The sequence below is a fragment of the Spermophilus citellus genome, assembly GCF_964194105.1.
Source record: "Spermophilus citellus genome assembly, chromosome: 5".
In the NCBI taxonomy this organism is placed as follows: Eukaryota; Metazoa; Chordata; class Mammalia; order Rodentia; family Sciuridae; genus Spermophilus; species Spermophilus citellus.
Genome location: NC_138186.1, coordinates 119,443,635 through 119,465,856, shown reverse-complemented (window position 1 = coordinate 119,465,856; position 22,222 = coordinate 119,443,635). Strand labels below are relative to the sequence as shown.

Genomic DNA, 22,222 nt, shown 5'->3' with positions numbered 1-22,222 from the left:
GATATGATTTTTCCCAACCTTTCACCTTCAGTCTATGTATATCTTTTCCTATCAAATGTGTCTCCTGTAGGCAGCATATTGTTGGGTCTTGTTTTGTGGTCCATTCTACTAGCCTGTGTCTCTTAATTGGTGAGTTTAAGCCATTGACATTTAGGGTTATTATTGAGATATGGTTTGTTCTTCCAGCCATATTTGTTTATTTATGTTACTAAACATGGTTTGTTTTCCTCTTTGATTATTTTCCCCCCTTTACTGTCCTACCTCCCACTGTTGGTTTTCATTGTTGTTTTCCATTTCCTCTTCCTGAAATGTTTTGCCAAGGATGTTTTGAAGAGATGGTTTTCTAGCTGCAAATTCTTTTAACTTTTGTTTATCGTGGAAGGTTCTAATTTCATCTTCCATCCTGAAGCTTAATTTCGCTGGATACACGATTCTTGGTTGGAACCCATTTTCTTTCAGAGTTTGAAATATGTTATTCCAGGATCTTCTAGCTTTCAGAGTCTGTGTTGAAAGATCAGCTGTTATCCTGATTGGTTTACCCCTAAATGTAATCTGCTTCCTTTCTCTTATAGCTTTTAAAATTCTCTCTTTATTCTGTATGCTGGGCATCTTCATTATAATGTGTCTAGGTGTGGATCTCTTATGATTTTGCACATTCGGCATCCTGTAGGCTTCTAGGATTTGGGATTCTGTCTCATTCTTCAAGTCTGGGAAGTTTTCTCGTATTATTTCATTGAATAGATTGCTCATTCCTTTGGTTTGGTCCTCTATACCTTCCTGTATCCCAATGACCCTTAAGTTTGGTCTCTTTATGTTGTCCCATATTTCTTGAATATTCTGCTCATGGTTCCTTAACAGTCTTGCTGAGCTGTCTATGTTCTTTTCAAGTTGAAATACTTTGTCTTCATTGTCTGATGTTCTATCTTCTAAGTGTTCTACTCTGCTGGTAGTATTCTCAATTGAGTTTTTAAGTTGGTTTATTGCTTCCTGCATTTCTAGGATTTCTGTTTGTTTGTTTTTTATTACCTCTATCTCCCTGTATAGTTGATCTTTTGCATCTTGGATTTGTTTATGTAATTCATTGTCAAAGTGATCTTTCATTGACTGATTTTGCTGTCTAATGTCTTCCTTGAGACTCCAGATCATCTGAAGCGTGTATATCCTGAATTCTTTATCTGAAATTCCATCTGCTGCAGCTATTACCTCTTCTAAAGTTGAGTTGACCTGCATTGCTTGTGGTCCTTTCTTTCCTTCTCGTTTCATACTGCTCGCGTTTCTTTCTGCTTGGTGAAACTGTTGTGTTTTTGAAATTTTCCCCCTATATATTTATATTACTCTTGTATAGTTGAAAAGTCTCCCTTGCAGGGCGGGCAGTGGCTGTGCTCCTCCTCCAGTTGGTGTGACGTGTCTACCACTCCCGCGGACCCCTGGGGCTGTTGTGCCGGTCGGTCGGTCGCAGGTCTGCCTACCTTTCAGGCACGGGCGGCAGCTCTGCTCTGCCCTTACACCAATTGGGGTGACGTGTCTACCACGCCGGTCGCTGGGCCTGTTCCAGGCGTGGGCGGCGGCTCTGCTCTACCCCTACTCCAATTGGTGTGACGTAACTACCTTTTGAATTTTAGAAAATCTGTCAGATCACAGAACTATGTTCTTGGCTGAGGTGCACTTGGACCTGTCCCACAATTATTAACAGAGCAACCTAAGGCATTTTGGTCAGGGACAATAAAGCAGATCCCTTCATGATGTCTAATTCTACTGTCCTCACCTACTTCATAGATAGCATTTGCTTTCTACACCCAAGTATCTCAAGTAAAGCTCATTGAAACCTGGAAATACAACTGACTTCTTGTAAATACTCTAGTCTTTCTGCAGTGCCCAGCAGGAACTATTTGATTTCAACACCTATTAAGAGAAAATCAATTGACAATTTTCCTCTCAGCATCTAGAAAAAAGTCACACACCTCTTGGGCACTCAATTAATGTTAATTGAATGTGCTGAAAGATTGGAATTGAATTCATGACCCTGAAATAATAGGTAAATAATGAGATCATTATAGAGAACAACTATAGATCAGGTGGTTAGAAATAAGGACCAGTAAAGGTCGTGAGTGAAATAAGAACCAATATTAACTACTGTTCAAAACATACATCACCTTTTTATTCCTATTTACCAAAATTTTCAAACACCCTTCCAAATCTCCTGGGAAGGGGGCAATGGATAAAAGAGAAAGAGAGAATAAACTCTTGGTGTGGGGGATGGTATTATTTTCAGCACAGGGTCATGCTCCTAGGAAATGAGCTTTGGAGGAAGGCAAAAGAAAAAAAAAGGAACTTAAGGTAAAATGCTGGTTTTGACAGTACACTGTATTGGTAGGATATTGTTTTTGAAATCCATCCTATGGCTTTCTTCATCATTCTTTTGTCATTTTAGCAACACCACTCCTACTTGTGATCCCAAAACATACCTAATCCAAATGCCACTCTGCAGATTGTTCATGCTCAATGCTGGGGAAGTTTTACTGCTTGCTTCACATGAAACGTGATTGAAAGTATCAATCACCCTGAAGTCCCTTTTGTGTTTCAAATATCTCTAACTGAACATATTCATGGAAATATTCAAACTTATAGCCATCTCCCCTTCAAAATGTGAATATCCCTCAACATCTGGTATGCATGATTTACATGTTGTGCTCGAACAAAGATAAATATTATTCATTGAGAAGCTTCCATTTCAAAAGCACTTTTTTCTTAACATTGATAGAGTATCTGTTTTGTGCATGGTGATAAAAACAAAGTAATAAAAGCTTTGTTTCAAGCTCTTCGGTATTTCTACCACTCTAGCCAACAAAATCTTGAAATATTAATAGATATTTATAGCCTTTTGTTCCTTTTATCCCTTTTATTTTAATTTTTTTTTCTTGTCTACTTTCCTTGGGTGTTTCTCTCTGAGCCATTTCTGAAAACAAGTAGCATTGGTGTTTGGACCATCTCTACAGAGCATGGCCTTGATAGGTTCCTTTCTCATAAAACAAAATAAATTAAAACTCCATGACTACATTAGTATCCAGACTAGCATAATTATCCTCACTCTTTCTTCTGATTTAAAAAAGTATTAAAGAGAAAACATTCTTTTTTTTTTATTGGATGTTCACAACATTACAAAGCTCATGACAAATCATATTTCATAGATTAGAATCAATTGGGTTATGAACTCCCATTTTTACCCCAAATACAGATTGCAGAATCACATCGGTTACACATCACATTTTTACATACTGCCATATTAGTGATTGTTGTATTCTGCTACCTTTCCTATCCTCTACTATCCCCCCTCCCCTCCCCTCCCATCTTCTCTCTACCCCATCTAATGTAATTCATTTCCCTCCATGTTTGTTATCCCCTTCCCCTCGTAAACTCTTATATGTTATTTTGTATAACTATGAGGGTCTCCCTCCATTTCCATGTGATTTCCCTTTTTTTTTCTCCCTTTCCCTCCCGCCTCATGTCTCTGTTTAATGCTAATCTTTTCTTCCTGCTCATCCTCCCTGTTTTGTTCTTAGTTGCTCTCATTATATCAAAGAAGACATTTGGTATTTGTTTTTTAGGGATTGGCTAGCTTCACTAAGCATAATCTGCTCTAGTGCCATCCATTTCCCTGCAAATTCCATGATTTTGTCATTTTTTAGTGCTGCATAATACTCCATGGTGTATAAATGCCACATTTTTTTTATCCATTCATCTATTGAAGGGCCTCTGGGTTGATTCCACAGTCTAGCAATTGTGAATTGTGCTGCTATGAACATCGATGTGGCAGTATCCCTGTAGTGTGCTCTTTTAAGGTCTTCAGGAAATAGTCCGAGTAGGGCAATAGCTGGGTCAAATGGTGGTTCCATTCCCAGCTTTCCCAGGAATCTCCATACTGCTTTCCAAATTGGCCGCACCCATTTGCAGTCCCACCAGCAGTGTACAAGAGTACCCTTTTCCCCACATCCTCGCCAGCACTTGTTGTTGTTTGACTTCATCATAGCTGCCAATCTTACTGGGGTGAGGTGGTATCTTAGGGTGGTTTTGATTTGCATTTCCTTGACTGCTAGAGATGGTGAGCATTTTTTCATGTACTTGTTGATTGATTGTATGTCCTCCTCTGTGAAGTGTTTGTTCATGTCCTTGGCCCATTTGTTGATTGGGTTGTTTGTTTTAAAGAGAAAACATTCTTGTGAGCTCCTACTGTGTCTAATGGGTAAGCCCGGACACAGGGAGATGGAAGGATGATGGAATTGAGCAAAAGGGAGAGAAGTAGCTGAGTAAATACAGAAGTCACTCAGAGCCTAAGAGGGTATACAGGGACTGCACTGGGATGGAGAAGGCAGAGCAGTAATTGACTGAGCTCAGTAGTTTGGATGGTTTGAAGAGAGCAGCCTGCATGGCATCTGCAATGTCATATACTGAATGGGTCACAGAGAACCTTCCAGAGGGTACTGAAAAATAAAGTGATACTGTCATCAGTGTTTGGGGCTGAGAAAAAATACGGAATCGGGGGATATAAGTCTGAATGAAATTAAGACAAGTGATTAGAATAAGCTGTGGAAGTCAGAGTAGAGTTTATATCATAGAGGAAGAAGTATTTTTCAAAAAAAAATCATGTGGATACATACAGTTTACAATTTCAATTTAGGAAATAGTTTAGGTATAATAATAAAGCCTGAAGTTCACTGGATGCCAGGTGCAGGATGTCAATCATTTACACACTTCATCTCTATTATGCCTCACATTAATCCTTAACAAACATACAGTTATTAGCCCCTGTATGTGAGAGTACCTGGTGCGTGATGGGTACTCAGTGAATGTTCAATGAACCTTAAAACAGGCTGGAAAGGCAAAGGCAGAGAGAATGGTGTGTGAGGACAGAGACAGAGGGTGCAGAGCTAGGGTCACACACTTCAGGGGTGCAGCAGGGGCTTAGGAGTGAGACCATCTTAAACCATTGTATCCCCCTGGCAAGCAAGGCCCCTCTCTGAGGGCCTCAGCTTCTCTTTAGAAGAGTGGGTAACAATGCTGACATGGGTAAGGAGAAGGCAGGGGCCCCATTTCCCAAGGAGATCAGAAAGAGAAATAATAATACATTTGTTTATTAACAGGAATTTACACAGTGCAGACATGAATGGGCTGGTGCAGAAGGCTTTGGATGCATCGAATGTCTACGAAAATATTGCCAATTACGTTAATGAAGCCAATGAAACAGCAGAAATTGCTTTGAATGTTACTGACCGAATTTACGATGTGTGTATTCCCTTATTTTAAGGTTCATTTATATGTTGTCTCCCCACACTTTGACTTTCTTGCCTTCTAATGAGGTCTCTTCAGCTTCTAATACAAAGTAAAAATGGCAGAAAGGGAAAGCAAGCTAAGAAAAGACCATTTTATGCCATGAAGTTTTCAGTTTGTAAGTTTTTCAAGATGTGCTGTGCTACACTCAGCAAATGCTAATTCTTTTAACAGTTTTTTTTTTAGCCCAAGTCCCCAAAGAAAACATAACTTAAGACTAGTTTCTGCTGATAGAGAACATGCTTTATGCTTGCATTCTGCTTTTTTCAACTTGAAATTATTTATTGAGTGACTTCTATGTGACAAACACTTGTTGGAGCTTTGACCAAGACAATGTTCTAGGTTTGCTGCATTCCCCCCCCCCCAAAAAAAAATTGTCTTGGAAAAGCTAAAGACATTGTTTTCTCATGTTCACATTTGACCTTTTCCTTGAGCTACGAAAATGAAGCTGTGTGATTTTTGCTTGGTGTTTAGCAGATAATTTGACATTTAAAATCCAAAACCCATGAAAAACTGATTTCTTCTGCTGTCATTCTTATTCTCTCCACCCAATTCCTTTGCAGGCTGTGAGTGGAATTGATACTCAAATCATTTACCATAAAGATGAAAGTGACAACCTTCTCAATCATGCGAGACAACTGCAAGCAAGAGCAGATTCAAGTAAGTATATTCATTTTTCCTATATTCCTTCTGTTTGATAGCTGCTTCTCTCCTTTCATACATATAGACAGATATTTATAAAATCTAGTCTTAAAGAGTAAATAAAATTATAGCTGATGCTAATAAAAAAAGAAATAAGTAAAAACTGAAAAATATATCAATAGTTCCTACCCAGAATCAAGTTACAAAAAAAGCAAAGATTTGCTATTTTAAAAAAATTTTTGATCAAAAAATAGCTTCCATGTTGTACAACCACATGGAGACATGTAGTTATTCAATATATGGTGAGTATTATTGCTAATCAGATAGGCCATTAATAGAAATATCATAAATACCAATTTTTAAGGAGATAATGCCATAAAACATACTTAATATTAAAACTCTGTTGCACACAATCTTTCTTAAACAATTCAGAAGGCCTTTTTAAATTTTTACCAGGAAAGGATGGATCAACGCTGTGAGCATTGATTAGGATGACAGGGAACCATGAAGCCATCTGGTTATTTGCACTCTCTTGTAGTTTGTGTTTTACACTTGACTGTACTTAGGACAAGCCCAATGACCATATGGAAACAAGCATTTACAACGGTGGCCAGTGTTTGCATCTGCTAACTACAGCAAACACATTGAAGATTAGGATAGGGAAAGAAAAATAAAAGTGAAGTCATTTCCATCTACTTTAAATCCCAGGAGTTACTCTTAAAAACAACTGAATGAATGGCTAAGAATTTCACTAAACATTACTCATCTCTGGGTAGTGAATTCATTCCTAAGGATATTTGTTCATTGACTAATGAGGTTGGAAATTCATTATCTAGCTAACTTTTAACTACCACCTACAATCAAAGGCCAAGTTTCAAACTGAAAATTTCATGCAATTTTTATCAAAGTAATTAATCTCAAATCTAACTATGCATTTCCCTTTTTTCCCTTTGCAAAGAACTATTATATAAAGAAAATAAAAGGACTTTAATTTTCATATGTGGAATACTTAACTATTTAGTTACTACAAACATGGGTTGTTGTTTTTTTACATTTTCTAGGTAAACAAATGCAATAAAAATGCTATTAAATTTTTCTAACAAATCTTAACAAAAGTGTAATTAATTTATTATATTCTAATCCTGAACATCCTTTCTGGAAAATAATTAGCAGTAATGAATTAGACTATTTGCAGCAAAATACTTTAAAATAACTGTTGTCACATCTACAAGTTATTTTTGTTTCTTGTGTTTTAAAGACCAGACTATGTGGGTCCTCATGACACAGTAATGTCAATGTTTTATTCTCCTTGGTGGATTTGTAATGTATTTTCTCCATCCTATCACTATTGAATTATTGAAGCTCATAAAAGCAACTTTTCTGCTCTGGGAATGGCATGTCTTCAAAGGTTCATATTTTATGTCCAGTAAATCTATCTGCATCTGGATCTTTTAAATATTCTGCAGATATGGTCACTCAACTTGATCTTTTTTGGTTAAATCCCTTCAGTATCTTTGTAAAAGGGGAGGCAAACCAGAGTTAGGACTATGTGGCTCAATGCTTTATACCACTGTCTCCTTTAATAGTAGGAATGTTAGTGACATAAATTTAGTTTTTTTAATTAAATAATTATTATCTACTGAGGTACTCTATAATTTCAGATTACTATTCATTTCCAAGTGATTTGCTATGAGTAATCTTTAGTTCCCAGTTTTCCTATTTTTTTTATTTACCTATATCAAATAGTTTATGTGTAATAAACTCAGAATGCTGCTATTTGAAACAATCATCAACAGTAACAGTAAGTTCCAAACAGGACACACTTTTTATGAAACATTTCTTTTTATAAACATCCAGCTCCAAATAGATTTTTTTGTCCTACTTTTATCAAAAGTTCCAAATATAGAGTTAAATATATTTTTTTCTCAGTGTTCCAGGCAGTGTTTTATGTGGTCACAGGTCCAAAAGGAAGAGCAGAAAAATGTTTTATATCACAATATTTGAAAATTGAAATTTAAAAGAAGGAAAGGAGGTGCATTGTCACTACAAAGTATGTTAAAGTCACTCATGGAATTCTGGGAAATCGTTCAAATCCCAGAGGAAATAAAAAGAAGTGCTTGTCCTTAGTACACTATACTTGGTAACAGTACAATTAAGCGCCACCATATATGTATATGGTGATATATGCATATGGTGATATATATATATATATATATATATATGTATATATATGTATACCACCATTTTACACATATATGGAGGGAAAAAAAAAAACAACAGAAACCAAAACACACCAAGATTGCAAAGTAGAAAAAGGGAAGTACACCATGAGAGAGTGTGTATTTACAAGCCCATTGGGGAAAAAGACAGTTTATAATGAGAAGTAAGGTGAGAATTTTGTAATTTGTAAGAAGCATAAATTCTTGAGGTTTTGAAAGTAAATAAAGCACAAACATAAGCAAAGAATTACAGGGAAAACTGATCCTTCAGTTCAAATAAAGAAATGCTACATCATGACCTGGTTGTATTTGCTCAAAGGTAACCCCAGCTTAGGGACTGTGCCAAGCACACTTTCAAGAATAACTCTGTAAGAAAGAGACTGTCAAAACTGATAGACTGAGGATAGAAGATCTGATAGAACTGCATGTACACAGAGATTTACAATGTGTTTGATCAGTAATTAAATTCTTCTTAAAAAGAAATCTCCAGACTCCTCAGTGGATTCTTTCAAACACTTAAAGGATTAACACCACTCTTACACAAACCCTTCCAGAAAATAGAGAAAAAGCAAATTCTTTCTAACTCATTCTATAATATCAACAATAAATATATACCAAAACCTGACAAGGACATATAAAAAAGGAAAAATACAAGCCAAATTCTCTTACAGATATAAAAATTCTAATCAAGATATTTTCAAATCAAATCTAGTATATATAGAAATTGTTATGTGACCAATTTGAACTTATTCCAGGATTTCAGATATTTTAACATTTAAACCATCAATTTTATTTCACCATATTTATAAAATGTGGGGAAAAATTCATGTGATCATCTCACTACATGCAAGAAAAATCATGTAATAAAACTCAATACTCAGTCATGATCTTAAAAAACTCTGAGTAATCCAAGAACAGAAGTAAACTTCCATAATCTAATAAGGAATAACAAAATAATAAACAAATATATTAATAATAAAATATTAAGGGCATTTCCATTAAGATTGAAAACAAAACAAGGATACCCCCATTGCCAATTCAGTGTGTAAAAAATGTCAGAATAATTTTATATAAATAAATAGAAATTGACTTTTTAATATAACACCATTTGCAGTAGCATCAAATACTTAAGGAAGAATCTCATAAAAGATGTTAGCTAAGATCTCTACACATAAAGCTATAGTACACTATGGAAAGAGATTAAAGAAGATCTAAATAAAAAAATATCTAAGTAAGTTTACATATAAAGAAGAAAAAGTAAATACCATACGCACTGAAAAGAGGATCCAACTTTGTAAAATTGACAATTCTGCCAAATTTGTCTATAGATGCAATACAATACCAATTAAAATACTGTGGGGGGGGGGGCGTGTAAACAGTATGATTTTGGAATTTCTATGGAAATAGGAAACAATTGTCAAGAATAGCCAAAATAATCTTGAAGAATGAAAACAACGATAGAAAACTTAAACTATGAGATATCAAGACTTATTCTAACTCTATATAAATCAAAGATATAAAAGATTTGTCATGCCTTTGGAATAGAGTTAAAAGCCAGACAAGAGTAAATGGAGATAGAACTCAAAATAGTGGTCATCTTCCAGTCATCACAGGGTCACAGGGAGCTTCCTGGGTGCAGATAAATGCCCTTTTTTCAAGGCACAGGTGCTAACTGTATTTTGTGTTTGCTTCCTGAAGACTCATCAGCCTGTGCATTTATAATGTTTGCCCTTTTGTAGATAGATGTATGCTATAAATCAATTAAAATTTTACTGAAAGTACTTTAAAAATGTTCTTAAGTATAACCAAACCAGTCATTATCATATAGATAAATTGATTTCCTTTTTTTCAGCTCTTTATCAGAGTGCTGCTAGGTGTTATCAGGCATAGCACTGCTATACTTCCCAAAGATAATAGCCATGATGGCATCCTAAAGTCACTCCCAACCAGGGTTACAAATTTCATATAATCCTATGCCTCTTATCCTAAATGCCACTTTCCAAAAGTAATGATCTATGTCCAGCATATTCAGAATATTGCAGATGACTCCATGGTGTAAATCAGGATTTGCCTTCTTGAAATAAAACTTTTTTCCAGTCATCTTGAACCCACTGGTTACTTTTTTCTGCTGCTTCTCCCCAGGCAATGAGGAGGCGGTAGTTGACACCAGCAGGCGTGTGGGCGGGGCCATGGCCAGGAAGAGTGCCCTTAAACACAGATTAAATGACGCTGTTAAGCGACTGCAAGCAGCAGAGAGAGGTAAGGATCACAGAATTTAAAAGTCTCTTCTGTTTGTTCACTGGTAAAAGGAGAAACCTTTGAGAAAGGATTAGGTGATTCCTTATTTGTCAATCTTTTAATTTTTTTCTTATGACAAAAGAAACAATGTTCATTACACCCCCTCCCCCCAAAAAATTATCTGGAAAATAAAAAGAATAAATAAATGCAAAAGCTGTAATCACCACATCCAGAGATGAGCTTTAAATTTGAGAACATTTTCCTGGCATGCTTGTGTGCCTGTGTGCACATGTATTTTTAATGGTGTCTGCTATTTATACTGCTTGGTAACCTGCTTTCTTTCAAACATTCATCCTCATTAACAATATGCCCTAATTTGGTTGCTGGATTTCTCTGGCCCCATCTGTAAACAGCTTCCCTCTGTTATATGTCAAGTTATTCTTATCATATAAGCAGGAAGATCAACAAGTCAAATAGAGAAACAAGCACACTCATCATGCCTAATTTGGTACAGTAGTGTTTTAGAAAGATGTGATTAGAAGCAGATGTGCCTTCCTTGGCCTAGCAAAAGTTAAGACCTTACTGCTGGTCGTGGGTGGTTTACTAAAAGAAGCAGTAATGCAGTACTATTAGACAAAACTCTAGCCTGCCCGGAGAATGGTGATCCATTAAGAAGCTTCATCTTCAACATCATCAGAGCTGCTGTTTATTGATACTTACCATAATCAGGGTTCTGTGCTAAGAGTTTCACATTCCTTATTTCACTGGGGATAAGTATTATTACTACCTTTAGATATTTAGAAACTCAGAGGCATGTCAGGGTTAGGGAACTTGCTTCAACAAGATCCAAGGTTCAGACCAACATTTATCAGAATCCAGAGTGTGGGAGGCTGAATTAAATGTTTCCTCACTTTAAATTTGAAGCTGCAACATCTCCTAAGTGATTTTAATTATTTTTATTGTGGAAGTAATACATACAAAAAAATAAGAAAATATTGATAAGAAGAATCACCTGTAATCTCATCACCTATGCAAAATTTATTGTTGTAAGCTGAAGTTATTTTTATTTTTAAATATGTAATGATTTTAAAACAAAAGTGGGATGTTACTCTTGAAATTTGCTTTTCTTATGCAAAAATACCTTTTCTTATTAATTTAGTTCTGTACTAAATGCATCATTATCTTAATGACAAAAGTGTTCCACAAGAATACTTTTCCATAGAGATATTTATGATGACTTTCAGACACAAACATTCTATAATTTAAGATCTCATATGCATTTTCTATGGCTTTCTCACCAGCTCTCTAATGTAAGGAAACACTGTCAGATTTTGGGTTTTTTTTTTAATTTACCTTTTAATTTGAAATTCTTTAAGTGAACTACTTTGTTTTAATGAGAAAGTAATCTTTTGAACTCATTAAAACTGTTTAAAATATTCTTGTACACTTCATTTATACCATCATTAACATATATTTTAAAATCTTAGTTTTTGTTAACATCTCAAATTTGAAGTCTGTTTCATCCCATGGATTGAATGGATGTTAATGTTCTCCAACAATTGTCCTGCTGCCTGCAAAATGCGTGTCCTTGTGCTCTGTGTGAAGGTGATGCTCAGCAGCGCCTGGATCAGTCCAAGCTGATTGTTGAGGAAGCTAACAAGACGACCATGGAGGTCCAACAGGCCACCACCCCAATGGCTAACAATCTCACCAGCTGGTCACAGAATCTTCAGAATTTTGACTCTTCTGCTTATAACACTGTGGTGGACTCTGCTAGAGATGCAGGTATATGTATCACTTAGACATTTTGAAAATCAGATTCAGTTAAAATATTGTTCATTAAATTCTCCACAACTTTTGATGAGAAACACTATATTTCATTTGGGTTTTGCTTTGAAATATGGTAGAATTTAGTTTTAAAAAAGAGAAAATTTTTATCTATAATCTATGCGCCTGTGTGTGTGTGTGTGTTTGTGTGTATATACATATATATATAAAGCAGTAGATAGACCTATATTTTTTTCTATATGAAATAATGGCAGCAATTGTTTTCAATGTAAGACCAATCTTCAGTGAAAAAAGGTCAATCAAATGTTAAATAACCTTAATAAAATATTGTTTCTTTTTAAGGAAAAATTTCTAAGTGGCAATGCTTTTACTAAACAGAATTGCTTTTTTCCTTAACTGAGTAAAGCATGTTACTTCCAAAAAATACTGACTATAACCAAATATAATAACTTTCCATTAAGAACAAGGTATTGGCCAATTTGAATGTGCAATTTTATAGCATAAAATAAAATATTTTAATGTTTACCTCCTTCAGTTATACATGATTATTAAAATCATATAATATTTGGTAAAATTTTTTCCATTCTCACATTTTTATTCAGTATCTTCATAACCTCTTAAATATCAATGTCTATCAATATTATGATAAATTATTACTGAACTTTTAGTCATTCTCTAAGAGCCATTCTTCAAAACGGTGTAACAGACTCTTTTTTCCTATGTTTGAATCTAAATTAGAAACAACCATAGAAATTCATGTCAGATCTGTCCATCACTAGAAATGTTATCACAATTTACAAATACCCATTACTATAACAGAAAAATGGCTCTTTTATATCATACTTTCAGTATATATTCATGAGTTCTTTCATGTGACCACTCATTTACTTGCTTTTAAATTTTAATATTTTGTTACTTTTTTTCAAAATATTGCTTCAGGAATATTTGTTCTGTGTTATTTTTTCTCCATTTTCATCAGTCCTATCATGTGATTCCAATAAGCATCCAGAACTAATTCTAATTGAAATTGGTTCAGAATACTATGTTTTCCTCAAATAGCTATTTGTGGTTCAAAACAAAGTGAATGAAATGGCTTACAATAATATGAGAGACTTTTTAAAGACTCTACTATAAGTTAGCTCTCTTTTTCTGAGAGAATTGGGGGGTACCCTGTCTTATATAGAATTCTACAACCACAATTTAATATAACACTTTCATATACTTTATTATTTTTAATTTTTAAAGATTTTTATGCTATAAAATGCCTGTTATGGTCAGTGATCCAAACAACAAATATTAATCAACACAATAAACTGAGAATTGCTATTGTTTTCTTAATTGTATTCCTTATCCTGGAGAAACACCTTGTGTCCAAAGTACAAAGAAGTGATGTTTCCTTGACCTGCATTGACATATCTCCTCAATCTGAATTTAGTTTGGCTCTCGTCAGAAGCTTGCTCTTGCCCTACCGCTAATGCTCAGTGACCATGGTCCTGCCCTTAGGCAGGAGAATACACAAGAAAATATTCATTCTCTGGTCCAGTGGTTCTCAAATACTAGTGTACATCAGAATCCCCTGGAGGCTTGTTAAACCCAGGTTGCTGGACCCTACTCCCAGAATTCCTCATTCAGCAGGTTTGGGATGGGTCAAAGAATTTGCATTTCCAGTAAGTTCCTTTTGAAGCTGATGATACTGGCTGATGATACTTGACCATACTTTAAGGATCACTGTTCAGTGGCTGAAAATTTGAAAAAAGTAGTGCCATCTTCTGTAGTTTAGGTTTCTCTCATCAAGTTGCATCCTTGTGACTTGTGCTCTTTTCTATGTGTGCATTATGCATTCCAAGGGAGGAAAAAAACTGCATATGATCAGTCACAGGCCCCCATGGAGGAAGCACAGCCACACTAGGCTAGATCTAAGGGATTGTGTACTCCATCCCAGCCAAGTCCTCTTTTGCTATCCCCCACACCAGATGTTATTTTGTTCTCCAGGAGCTCCAGGCCTAGAAAGAAAAAGAAAAAAGATCAGTAAGGTCTGCTTGCAGAATCTCCCTTGTCTGGGCCTAGAGACCATAGCTGCCCACACTCAACTTGGCACAGCTGCCATTTTCTGGGTGCTATCTAGTTTCCTCTGTTCAGTTCTGCCTCTGCAGGACAGTAGAGCAGCACTGTGATATATGCACAGACATCATGGAAAACAGCCCTTTTTACCTCCTTTTACCTCATGAAAATTCTTTTCTTCAGTCGTATCAAGTTATATTAGAAATGCAAGCAGAACCTGTGCTGTATGATTAAAAGAACTTTAGTATGTTTGTCATGGGTCCTCCTCTTTAGGAATTTACATTTTATGTCAGCATGTTCCACATTTATAGACTATGTACTACAAATATGACAAGATAGAAACAGATTATGCTTTGGGATTTACTATAAATTTGGTAGGATTAAAAATAATTTGTTATAGGGCTGGGGTTATAGCTCAGTTGATGGAGCGCTCACCTAGCATGCATGAGGCACTGGGTTCTATCCTGAGCACCACAGAAAAATAAAATAAAGGTATTATGCCCATCTACTATAAAAAATATTTTTAAAAAATAATTTGTTATAGATCTACCAGAGGTAATCAGTGCTGTCTCTTCACTTGATTCCTGAAATATACCTAATATTGAGACTTTCACTCAAGTGATTAACTTTTATTGTTGCAGTAAGAAATCTGACAGAGGTCGTCCCTCAGCTCCTGGATCAGCTTCGTACAGTTGAGCAGAAGCGCCCTGTAAGCAATGTTTCTGCCAGCATCCAGAGGATCCGAGAGCTCATTGCTCAGACCAGGAGTGTCGCCAGCAAGGTAACTTAGGAAAGGAGTCATCAGTCACTTGGTGATAATGAGATCGTGATGCTGATCCAGGGTCTGGAACCTTCCTATTATATTATCCAGCTCAGTAGGTCTCAGTCCCATTTGTTCATTAGAATCCCATTGAAAAATAAGCCAATTCCTCATCTTAACCTCAGAACAATATATCAGGATCTCTAGATGAAGGGCTCAACAAGTGTATTTTTTTAAAGCTTCTGGGGTTTTTCTAAATCTGTAGCCAGGATTAAGAACCACAGAGTTTGACAAATCTGATATTACAAATCAAGAAAGCCCAATTAAAAAAAATACTCAATTTAATATCATTATCATTTGTTATTTTAACAGCCCTTTAGTGCAATTAGCATATGGGATAATCTTGCCCATCTGTCCTACCTCTTCAAGCAATTCTCTAGTACAACATAGATTATGTGAAGCATTTATTGCCCACTCTGCAGGCTTAACTGAGGAATCACATACAATACCAGCTAAGAGGAAGAAACTCGGGGACCCTCTTCTGAGATACTTTCACAGAAGCAATCTAGCAAGCAGATAACTAAAGCCAGTGTTGGTAGGGACACATCTCCATGTGACAATTAATGTATTCAGTGTGACAAAGTAGCATTCATTTTTGGACCCTTTTTTTGTTTTTATATTTTTTAATTGATCTATAGACCAGCCTTATTCTTTACAACCAAATTACATGATTTTATTTCTCAATTAAAAACTGGCTTCAAAAGACTATAGGTCCTAATTACTGACAGAAAGAAGAACAAGGAATCAAGTATTTTATAATGATAAAGATTATTCTTGGTAAATATATCCAAATTTTAAATGATAAGTGATAAATAGTCCTATACCATAAATTATCTTATTTGGATATCCCAGTGAACACTTCAAAGAAAGTTTATCTTAAATGTACATTAAGAAATGGCATTTTAAAAGCTAGGTTTCTGAGAGTTATTTCTCATAACACTATATCCATGGAGTATAACCTTGGGGTCTTAATTACCTAAAACCATTTTCTAAAGAGAATACGGGCCTTACCCTTGGGAACCTACCCATTCTCCAAAGTGAGGGGCTTTTTCTGTAGACACACCTCCTGCTCAGACTCTCCATTTTTACAAAAAGACCTCAACTCCACACTGCATGATAGTATGTTAAGATGTACTCATCTTTACTCAACTGGCAACATAGAACAGCTGTATTCTAGAAACTTAGGAAGAGATTCTGATACTATCAACATCAGCCAAATCAATGTTAACTGAGGTAGACACATCTAATTATTCAGAAATATTTATACAAATGGCATGAGTATACACAGTCCATCCATTTCTGAATACTTCAAAAATCCCCTATGAATCAGATCAGTTTAGCATATCACATAGGGCCTCTTAGAAATGAGCTGAAACAGTGCTTTGTTGTTATGCCTTTCCAAGAATCAGTATAAGAAACATGTAAGGAATTTGTCATTCCCAGTAGCATACTGATAGAATCAGGGACTGCAACATATATAATATAATTCTTACAGCAGATTTATTATCCTTACTTTACAGATGAAAAACTGAGAGTTAACTAAACTCATTCATGATTAGTAGTAAGTGGCACAGCCAGGCTGCAAACCTGAGAAGCTGTGTCTAGACTCTTCTAGACTGTGCAGGTTCAGTCAAGGGTGTTGCCTCACAGCCTCACCCCATACTCCTTTTATGGTGACCTGGGAAGAACTTCTTGGTACCAAAGACTAGTTAACACTTATAAATAATTCTTGAATACATTTTAGTAGTCTTGTAAGGCTCTATCAGAAATGAGGGAAGACCAAGGAAAAGCTTTCTGCCCATTTCTGCAGAGTACTTTTAACAGAACAATTTTGTAACTCCAGATTCAAGTCTCCATGATGTTCGATGGCCAGTCAGCTGTGGAAGTGCACCCCAAAGCCAGTGTGGATGACTTAAAGGCCTTCACATCTCTAAGCCTGTACATGAAGCCTCCCATGAAGCAGCCAGAACTGTCTGGAACCACAGATCAGTTTATTCTGTATCTTGGAAGCAAAAATGTAAGAGCATGAGGAGGGGATAATATGGAAAAAGAAAATTGCTTTTTCTCTGACTAAAACAAAGCTACCTAGGGGGTGGAAATTCACAGTCAGGTAACTCAAAAAGTAGAGATTATTTTAAGGCAGGATTGAAGTACTGATTTAAGAGCAAAGTGGTTCCTTCACTACAAGGGATATTTCTGGGATTGTTTTCTTTCAGCATCACATTACTGACAAGTCTGAACCAAGCATTTCAAAGGCTTTTTGAATAACAGCAAACTATGCTTGCTGCTTAATCCTGTTTGTAGACATATAGCAATCAGCATTGTCAGGATGCATCATATCCCTGATTAGCCTGACAACATTAGTACACTCCTGGAAGCCATCAAATCTCCACAAGCATGCAGTTCCTTTCCTTCCTGTCCAGGATGCACTTAGAGCAAGCACAGGGACAGCAATCTCTGACACAGCCACAGGAAAGCTGGGTTGAGAAGAGCTGATGCCCAGTCTAGCAGAAGCTTTGGCTGATTAATTCCCACCAGAAGTTGCTGTGTATGCCAAAGTATTAGGGTTGCTGATTGTGCTTTTAAAAAATGAAAATTGCTAATACTCATTTATATAAATTTTATTTAAGTGACTTATTTACATTTCAGTCCAAAAAAGAGTATATGGGTCTTGCAATAAAAAATGATAACCTGGTGTACGTTTACAACTTGGGAGCTAAGGATGTGGAGATTCCCCTTGACTCCAAGCCCGTCAGTTCCTGGCCTTCTTACTTCAGCATTGTCAAGATCGAAAGGTAAAATGAACCCATGACACACAACTTTATATAAACATTTCATAAGAAATCTGTTGAATATACTCACACAGGCTTCCTGTGGATGTTATAAGTAGCATTTTATTCCTTTTGATTTTTGCTCATTTCTCTTTCATTATTTCTATAGTCTGTCCCAAACACCTTATGGACAATAAAAGATTAGAAAAAATGGTCACTGTTTCCAAATAGTAATCTGATTATTATTTTTTTTTAACCTGGCCATTCCATGAGATAATCCCAAGAATGAAATGTCTTTTTCCCCTTCCCCTTAATAGTTAATAGTCTATAGGTGTTTCTTTTCTTTTTTTTAAGAGAGAGAGAGAGAGAGAGAGAGAGAGAGAGAGAGAATTTTTAATATTTATTTTTTAGTTCTCGGCGGACACAACATCTTTGTTTGTATGTGGTGCTGAGGATCGAACCCGAGCCGCACACATGCCAGGCGAGCACGCTACCGCTTGAGCCACATCCCCAGCCCTATAGGTGTTTCTTAATGTAACAAAATCAAATCACCAATTTTGTGATGAAGGAACATTAACATTTTGACCTTAAGAACCTATTTCCTTCAAATTATCAGGCTAAGAAAGAGTGAATATTCCTTCTCTCAACAGGGTAGGGAAACATGGCAAGGTATTTTTGACAGTCCCAAGTCTGAGTAGTACAGCAGAGGAAAAGTTTATTAAAAAGGGGGAGTTCACCGGAATAGACTCCCTGCTGGATCTGGACCCTGAGGACACTGTCTTTTATGTTGGTGGGGTGCCTTCAAACTTCAAGGTAAGCTATCCACCTAAGTTTGACTTATTAAAAATCTACAGTTTCTATCCATAAAACCTAAAATGATACAAGGAAGAAACTTGATATCATTTTGAGAGTTCAGCTCAGTGGGTACTAGAATTCCACATCAGGATCTATGAGTCTCTGCCACCTATATTTTTACTGTCAAAAGCTTTCATGCTATAGCTAACACTTGAAGATTAATTAATTTCTTTCTGATATGTATAAAGGTGACTAATATTACTCCCAGCTGCTGAAGGAGTGTCTGTGTCTTGTGGTGTCACCATGATTTGGATCTAGTCTTCAGCTTTGCATGTGGCAATTTCAAAAACTCTGTTATCTAATACAAGCATGAGATAAAGTGTATGGGATGAGAGAGAGTAGGACCTTGGGGAGAATTTAAGACCTGTTGAAGGGTAGATAAAGGAAAGGCCCAAAAAGAGTGGAAGTCAATCTAGGATTTCCATTCCAGAACTATTACTTACTACTGTGGGCACATTATTGAATCTAAAAATTACTTTCCCCCTCTTTATATGAGAACAGGAACACCTGCCCTACAGAGCTGGTGTGAGGATCGATTTTTATCATTAATTCACTGTCTAGCATATACTGCATTTTCATAGCCTACATTCAACAAATCCTACCTTTTCTGCTAAGATCTATATAAATGACATATCACTGCTTAGCTAAATGATTTCTCAGAGAGTAGACACAAACCTTGGCCTAGACAAGATATGTATATCAGTGGTCAGGTCTCTCTTGATGTGTGTTTAATTTCACTGCCTGTTCTGTGGTGTTGGGATGAAACTTGACCATGGAGTAATTGACTTTATCTGTCTTTTGCACAGCTCCCAGCCAGCTTAAATCTGCCTGGCTTCATTGGCTGCCTGGAGTTGGCCACTTTGAATAATGATGTGATCAGCTTGTACAACTTTAAGCACATCTATAATATGGATCCCTCCAAGTCAGTACCCTGTGCCAGGTAAGAGACAGTTAAGGGTGCCAAAGACTTTGATAGTCAGGCTAGACCAGCATCAGGACAAGTATGAGTCGATATGCAGGTTTTCAAACTTTTCTTTGGGGAAAACAATTATGAGACCACACAATAGTCATGCTTGAAACTGTTGAGTTTTCTCTGCCACAGAGGAGTGCACACAAGTATTTAAAGTGTTTACTAGTTTGAAGCTATGATATGAGAAACTGGAATTTCCCTGGAGACTTCAGTTTCTTAGTGCATAGCATGGAGAAGAAATCCACTAAAAACAATTAGCTTACTTGTTGTAGTCAGCTTTTATGCTGCTCTGACTAAAGGACCTGACCAGAACAACCTGTAGAAGAGGAAAAGTTTATATAGGGGCTCATAGTTTCAGAGGTCTTGGTCCACTGACAGCCAGCTTCATTCCTTGGGGCTCAGGGTGAGACAGGACATCATGGCAGAAGAATATGGCAGAAGGAAGCAGTTCACATGATGATCAAGAAGCAGAGAGAGAGACACCACTTACCAAATACAAGTATATGCCCCAAAGCCAAGTCCCCAATGCCACACCTTCACCAGCCCCATCCCACCTGCCTTCGGTTACCACTCATTTAATCACATCCGGTGATTAATTGACTGATTGGGTCAAGGCTCTCGTAATCCAATCATTTCTTTTCTGAACCTTCTTGCATTGTCTCATACATGAGCTTTTGGGAGACACCTCATGTCCAAACCATAACATTATGAGTACTTTTCCATGTGGACAACAGAACTTCATTTAAAATGTCCACAGAAGATGCTCTGAGAATGGGTTCAAAGGGTCTCACCTGAAAAGCCCAACTAAACTATAATGTTCATCCAACCCTGAACTTCCATTTCAGAGATAAACTGGCCTTCACTCAGAGTCGGGCTGCCAGTTACTTCTTCGATGGCTCTAGTTATGCTGTGGTGAGGGACATTACAAGGAGAGGAAAGTTTGGCCAGGTGACTCGCTTTGATATAGAAGTCCGAACACCAGCTGACAATGGCCTTGTGCTCCTGATGGTCAATGGAGTGAGTAAAATAACTTCTTTATTTCCTTTGCTCTCTGCAGTTCATGTTTCCAGGAACCTTCCCAGGTTGAGTGTGCCATGCCACAAACCAAATTTCTAGTTAAAAAACGAAAATCATACTTTTTTTTTCAGGGAAGTATGACAGCACACCTGGAATGTATTTCTCTAGGCTACACTTTTGAGTATATATTACATATGCCCATTTTCTGTATTTTAAAAATACAGAAAAATCAGCACCAAGATCTAAAATGTCATAGCTATGCAAAAATTTCACAATGGTCTTCTAAAATTTCCAAATCATATATTTCAATTGGCTTTTTTTAAAAACCTTGACAGCTTTATATACATATATATGTGTGTTTGTACCCTTTATAATGATATAGATGTACTATATACAGATGTCATGAAACATTTCAAAGTAGTAATTAAAAACAACCAACAAACTATATAAAGATAAAATATTAAATAAAAATGGGTAAAATATTTAAAATAACAATAAAATTAAATTAATATTTTTACTAATGATACCAAGACACTTTTGCTCTCACTAAAGATTATTTTAATAGCAACGTTAGTGAAAATGATATAATTAAGTATGCTAAATATTTTTTAGACTCTTGTTGAATTCTTTGTGATATAGTGATTCAAAAGTCAGTTTATTTCAATACTGTTTTATTGGCTGTCATAGCTAGATAAAATACCCCACAAAAATAAAAAATGTGAGACACGTATCGCTAGCTATGCCTACTAAATCATATGCAGTTTTTCAATCTCGTGCACCAAATGACAAAGGTAATCTTTGAAATTTGGCTGGAACATTTTCTTTTTCCTTATGTCAGTTCTTGCTAGTTAATCATATATTGTATCATTTTTCAAAGTTTAATGAAAGAATTCAAAGCCATTGAAAATCTTCATCCAAAAGATTTTTAAACAGATTTGAAATTTCTCCACACCAATGTTTTAATAGTACAGACATGAGAGTATTTTATAGAAAGAAATGCTTAAGTTATTTTATCAACAAAATCATCAACAGAAAAATTATGAAACATCTTTTTTAAAAGCCATCTTTCCACATCATAACTTTCTTCATAAATAATACCCTTGCCTTGGTGTGACAAATCAAGTGTGTTTATTTTTTTAAAAATAACTAGGTTTCATACTACTGAGGGACATTTGTCATCACAAAGTTCAAATTTAGCATATTTCTTTTTATAACAAAAAATATGTAACCCTTTAAATGTAGCAGCATTTTTAGTAGTTTACAGGAAGTAATAAGCAAACATCTATGTGTCCCAAAATATTTTAAATATTCTATTATTTAAGTCTTATCACCCACAAATCCATGTAACTAGGAACAGATAAACTGCAATAAATTATAATAGGCTAGAAGTGGGTGAGAGGCCACCTTGAACACTTCAAGTATGGAACTTTCCCTGAGAAGCCTTATAGACCACATGAATCCTATGTAAGTCTGGTAAAATAAATGAAATGAGGGTCCAAGACGAATAATTCATGCA

The 22,222-nt window shown here is 36.0% G+C and overlaps 1 protein-coding gene and 1 long non-coding RNA gene across 4 annotated transcripts in view; one reads left to right on the top strand and one right to left on the bottom strand.

Moving 5' to 3' along the window:
• The window catches only part of LAMA4 (laminin subunit alpha 4), a 147,788-nt gene that overhangs the window by 94,594 nt on the left and 30,972 nt on the right, over nucleotides 1–22,222 (top strand). For all 3 annotated transcript variants that reach the window (XM_081294261.1, XM_081294260.1, XM_081294262.1), the window contains 10 exons: nucleotides 5,139–5,280; nucleotides 5,889–5,985; nucleotides 10,329–10,445; nucleotides 12,030–12,209; nucleotides 14,915–15,054; nucleotides 16,937–17,110; nucleotides 17,743–17,888; nucleotides 18,515–18,677; nucleotides 19,526–19,659; nucleotides 20,535–20,706. In XM_081294261.1, coding sequence (XP_081150387.1) covers nucleotides 5,139–5,280; nucleotides 5,889–5,985; nucleotides 10,329–10,445; nucleotides 12,030–12,209; nucleotides 14,915–15,054; nucleotides 16,937–17,110; nucleotides 17,743–17,888; nucleotides 18,515–18,677; nucleotides 19,526–19,659; nucleotides 20,535–20,706 — 1,465 coding nt within the window. The remainder of the gene's footprint in view (nucleotides 1–5,138; nucleotides 5,281–5,888; nucleotides 5,986–10,328; nucleotides 10,446–12,029; nucleotides 12,210–14,914; nucleotides 15,055–16,936; nucleotides 17,111–17,742; nucleotides 17,889–18,514; nucleotides 18,678–19,525; nucleotides 19,660–20,534; nucleotides 20,707–22,222) is intronic.
• LOC308649003 overlaps nucleotides 12,223–22,222 on the bottom strand; it is a 29,888-nt gene continuing 19,888 nt past the window's right edge. The window contains exon 3 of the long non-coding RNA XR_014021955.1: nucleotides 12,223–14,215. This is a non-coding gene — a long non-coding RNA (uncharacterized lncRNA). The remainder of the gene's footprint in view (nucleotides 14,216–22,222) is intronic.